This window comes from Oncorhynchus clarkii, unplaced genomic scaffold, assembly GCF_045791955.1.
Source record: "Oncorhynchus clarkii lewisi isolate Uvic-CL-2024 unplaced genomic scaffold, UVic_Ocla_1.0 unplaced_contig_11586_pilon_pilon, whole genome shotgun sequence".
NCBI classification, from domain to species: Eukaryota; Metazoa; Chordata; class Actinopteri; order Salmoniformes; family Salmonidae; genus Oncorhynchus; species Oncorhynchus clarkii.
In genome coordinates this window covers 107,501-112,500 of record NW_027261062.1, presented here as the reverse complement: position 1 = coordinate 112,500, position 5,000 = coordinate 107,501, and the positions used below count along the sequence as shown (strand labels likewise).

General features: G+C 47.6%; 1 protein-coding gene across 1 annotated transcript in view; it reads left to right on the top strand.

The window, feature by feature from the left end:
• Positions 1-1,293: 1,293 nt before the first annotated feature.
• The window catches only part of LOC139404212 (cytochrome P450 26B1-like), a 22,060-nt gene continuing 18,353 nt past the window's right edge, over positions 1,294-5,000 (top strand). Inside the window, exon 1 of the mRNA XM_071147196.1 lies at positions 1,294-1,515. Within this exon, the coding sequence (XP_071003297.1) occupies positions 1,405-1,515 (111 nt within the window). The 5' untranslated portion in view covers positions 1,294-1,404. The remainder of the gene's footprint in view (positions 1,516-5,000) is intronic.

Sequence of the window (5,000 nt, the reverse complement as noted above, 5' to 3'; positions counted from 1 at the left end):
CCTTTAGTTAGTGTGTGTTTCTCAGTCCTTGGTCTTTTAGTTAGTGTGTGTTTCTCAGTCCTTGGTCCTTTAGTTAGTGTGTGTTTCTCATTCCTTGGTCCTTTAGTTAGTGTGTGTTTCTCAGTCCTTGGTCTTTTAGTTAGTGTGTGTTTCTCAGTCCTTGGTCTTTTAGTTAGTGTGTGTTTCTCAGTCCTTGGTCTTTTAGTTAGTGAGTGTTTCTCAGTCCTTGGTCCTTTAGTTAGTGTGTGTTTCTCAGTCCTTGGTCTTTTAGTTAGTGTGTGTCTCTCATTCCTTGGTCCTTTAGTTAGTGTGTGTTTCTCAGTCCTTGGTCCTTTAGTTAGTGTGTGTTTCTCAGTCCTTGGTCTTTTAGTTAGTGTGTGTTTCTCAGTCCTTGGTCCTTTAATTAGTGTGTGTTTCTCATTCCTTGGTCCTTTAGTTAGTGTGTGTTTCTCAGTCCTTGGTCTTTTAGTTAGTGTGTGTTTCTCAGTCCTTGGTCTTTTAGTTAGTGAGTGTTTCTCAGTCCTTGGTCCTTTAGTTAGTGTGTGTTTCTCAGTCCTTGGTCCTTTAGTTAGTGTGTGTTTCTCATTCCTTGGTCCTTTAGTTAGTGTGTGTTTCTCATTCCTTGGTCCTTTAGTTAGTGTGTGTTTCTCAGTCCTTGGTCTTTTAGTTAGTGTGTGTTTCTCAGTCCTTGGTCCTTTAGTTAGTGTGTGTTTCTCAGTCCTTGGTCTTTTAGTTAGTGTGTGTCTCTCATTCCTTGGTCCTTTAGTTAGTGTGTGTCTCTCATTCATTGGTCCTTTAGTTAGTGTGTGTTTCTCAGTCCTTGGTCTTTTAGTTAGTGTGTGTTTCTCAGTCCTTGGTCCTTTAGTTAGTGTGTGTTTCTCAGTCCTTGGTCTTTTAGTTAGTGTGTGTCTCTCATTCCTTGGTCCTTTAGTTAGTGTGTGTTTCTCAGTCCTTGCTCCTTTAGTTAGTGTGTGTTTCTCAGTCCTTGGTCCTTTAGTTAGTGTGTGTTTCTCAGTCCTTGGTCTTTTAGTTAGTGTGTGTTTCTCATTCCTTGGTCCTTTAGTTAGTGTGTGTTTCTCAGTCCTTGGTCCTTTAGTTAGTGTGTGTTTCTCAGTCAATTGTCTTTTAGTTAGTGTGTGTCTCTCATTCCTTGGTCCTTTAGATAGTGTGTGTTTCTCAGTTCTTGTACTCAGAAGAAGGGATGAAAGATGAAAAACTAAGATCAATGTTTCCAGATGTTTCCAGATGTTTCCAATGTTTCCTAACAGACACCCTCTCTCCCCCTTTCAGGGGTCGGCGTTCCACGCATCACGGAGGCAGAAGTACGGCAACGTCTTCAAGACCCACCTGCTGGGACGCCCCCTGATCCGGGTCACCGGTGCAGAGAACGTCCGGAAGGTTCTAATGGGAGAGCACACGTTGGTCAGCGTGGACTGGCCTCAGAGCACCTCGACCCTACTAGGACCCAACTCACTGGCTAACTCTATAGGAGATATACACCGCAAGAGAAGAAAGGTAACACACACACACACACACACACTGTACAGTCAGTAAACAGTTTAGCAATTACACCAGCAGTCCCCGGTGGCAACAAATGAGTAAAACCAAAGCCAGCTAGCTAACATAGCATCCCTCTGTAATAGCCAGTTAGCTAACATAGCATCCTTTTGTTATAGCCAGCTAGCTAACATAGCATCCTTCTGCTATAGCCAGCTAGCTAACATAGCATCCTTCTGTTATAGCCAGCTAGCTAACATAGCATCGATCTGTTATAGCCAGCTAGCTAACATAGCATCCCTATGTTTGAGCAGGGTGTTTCAGTAGGCTAAACTAGCTAGCTAAGTAAGTGAAACTGAAAGTTAAAAAAAAAAATGCCAATCTCTCTCTCTCTCTCTCTCTTGCTTCACCTTCATTTTTGAAGAAACTAATTAGTTGAAAATGGTTAAACTATTGTCTGTATCTCACTATAAGTCAACTACTCAACACATTTAAAATCAAATCAAAGTGTTTTTGTCACGTGCCGAGTACAACAGGTGTAGTTTTATCTTACAGTGAAATGCTTATTTACAGGCTGCAGTGTTAGCTTTAGCTTATGCTTATGTTTTCAGTACTGAATTAATTATCTGATCCTTTGATTGGGTGGACAACATGTCAGTTCATGCTGCAAGAGCTCTGGTAGGTTGGAGGACGTCCTCCAGAAGTTGTTATAATTGCTGTGTAAGTCTATGGGAGGGGTTGAGAACCATGAGCCTCCTAGGTTTTGTATTGAAGTCAATGTACCCAGAGGAGGACAGAAGCTAGTTGTCCTCCAGATATACCATTGTGATACCTAACAGCTGTTGAGGCTACTGTAGACATTCAGACGGAAAACAGTGTGTTTTAGTCAATTATTTTGTTGATATGTGATTATATTTAGTATAGATTTATCTATTAAGGATAACTTGTTAAATGCTTTGCAATTTAATTGTTTATGAAATTAGGAGGATGGTCCTCCCCTTCCTCCTCTGTGGAGCCTCCACAGCGTAATTCACCTCATTGCCAGCAGAGGGCAACATAATTTATCTCATCTTATTGCACTCACCATTCTGTCCTGTTCTAATCTACACTGCCAGCAAGATATATAGTGTGGTTGAATTAACTGTGAGTTTAACAGGGTTACAGAGAGAGAGATAAAAGGAGAGGGAAAGGATTGAGAAAGAGAGTCAAGGGAGATGTCTAAAAAGACTCAAATAGAAGGAGAGAGAGAAGGGGGGACAGAGAGAGGGAGGGGGGCAGAGAGAGGGAGGGGCAGAGAGAGGGAGGGAGGTGACAGAGAGGGAGGGGACAGAGCGAGAGAGGGGGACAGAGAGAGGGGGGGGGCAGAGAGAGGGAGGGAGGGGACAGAGAGGGAGGGGACAGAGAGAGGGGGGGCAGAGAGAGGGGAGGGGGGCAGAGAGAGGGAGGGAGGGGACAGAGAGGGAGGGGACAGAGAGAGGGAGGGAGGGGACAGAGAGGGGGGGACAGAGAGAGGGGGGGCAGAGAGAGGGAGGGAGGGGACAGAGAGGGAGGGGACAGAGCGAGAGAGGGGGACAGAGAGAGGGGGGGCAGAGAGAGGGAGGGAGGGGACAGAGAAGGAGGGGACAGAGAGAGGGGGGGCAGAGAGAGGGAGGGAGGGGACAGAGAGAGGGAGGGAGGGGACAGAGAGAGGGAGGGAGGGGACAGAGAGGGGGGGCAGAGAGAGGGGGGGCAGAGAGAGGGAGGGAGGGGACAGAGAGGGAGGGGACAGAGCGAGAGAGGGGGACAGAGAGAGGGAGGGAGGGGACAGAGAGGGGGACAGAGAGAGGGGGGGCAGAGAGAGGGAGGGAGGGGACAGAGAGGGAAGGGACAGAGCGAGAGAGGGGGACAGAGAGAGGGAGAGAATGAAGGATAAAGGGTCCTGAGGAACCAGGAGCACTGAACAGGACATGTGGAAATTATTAGAGTGTGTGTGTGTGTGTGTGTGTGTGTGTGTGTGTGTGTGTGTGTGCGTGCGTGTGTGTGTGTGTGTGTGTGTAACACAGCGACTATCACACAGTCCTATTTATCGTAGCTAATCAAAAACGTTTATCCACCTCCTTCCCCCCTGTGTGTTATTTGGTACGTCTCAGAGTGACAGGGCATTCTCCTGGGATTGATTGACAGGTGATACCAAATTGTCTGTCCACGTGGAGGTCGATCAGAGGTATGTTTGTGTAAGCTGGCTTGAGTTACCACGAGTTGGCTGGGGCTGTTTTGGCTGATATCCACGATATGCAGGAACACTCACAGACAGACAGTAGCATACTATTTGAGCGTGTGTGTGTGTGTGTGTGTGTGTGTGTGTGTGTGTGTGTGTGTGTGTGTGTGTGTGTGTGTGTGTGTGTGTGTGTGTGTGTACACCGCTCCCTGTTCTGTTGAATAACTCTCTTTCCAATTCACCTTCAACTGAATTACAAAGTGGCAGGATTGTGGAGCTCTCATCCCTCCACCTAGTCATCCCTCCACCTAGTCATCCCTCCACCTAGTCATCCCTCCATCCCTCCACCTAGTCATCCCTCCACCTAGTCATCCCTCCATCTAGTCATCCTTCCACCTAGTTATCCCTCCACCTAGTCATCCCTCCACCTAGTCATCCCTCCACCTAGTCATCCATCCACCTAGTCATCCCTCCATCCCTCCACCCCTCCACCTAGTCATCCCTCCATTCCTCCATCCCTCCACCTAGTCATCCCTCCATTCCTCCATCCCTCCACCTAGTCATCCCTCCATTCCTCCGTCCCTCCACCTAGTCATCCCTCCATTCCTCCATCCCTCCACCTAGTCATCCCTCCATTCCTCCGTCCCTCCACCTAGTCATCCCTCCATTCCTCCATCCCTCCACCTAGTCATCCCTCCATCCATTCCTCTGTCTAGTCATCCCTCCATCCCTCCACCTAGTCATCCCTCCATCTAGTCATCCCTCCATCTAGTCATCCCTCCACCTAGTCATCCCTCCACCTAGTCATCCCTCCATCCCTCCACCTAGTCATCCCTCCATCTAGTCATCCCTCCACCTAGTCATCCCTCCATCCCTCCATCCCTCCACCTAGTCATCCCTCCATCCATTCCTCTGTCTAGTCATCCCTCCATCCCTCCACCTAGTCATCCCTCCATCTAGTCATCCCTCCATCTAGTCATCCCTCCACCTAGTCATCCCTCCATCCCTCCATCCCTCCACCTAGTCATTCCTCCATCCCTCCATCCCTCCACCTAGTCATCCCTCCATCCCTCCATCCATTTTCTAATGTAGCTCTTAGAAACTGATCCTGGGTCAGCTTTGTGTTTAAGACTCAGTGGTTATGGTTAGGCGCAGTATCTGGTAAGCTGATCCTAGATCTGTGGTATTGGTAGAGTAAGATTGATACTCTCAAACAGTGATCTACTATAGTTCGTTTTGTGTTTTAATAATAATGTTAGCAGGTAGAGAAATACACTAACCAGTAATCATGTCATGGGTTAGGAAG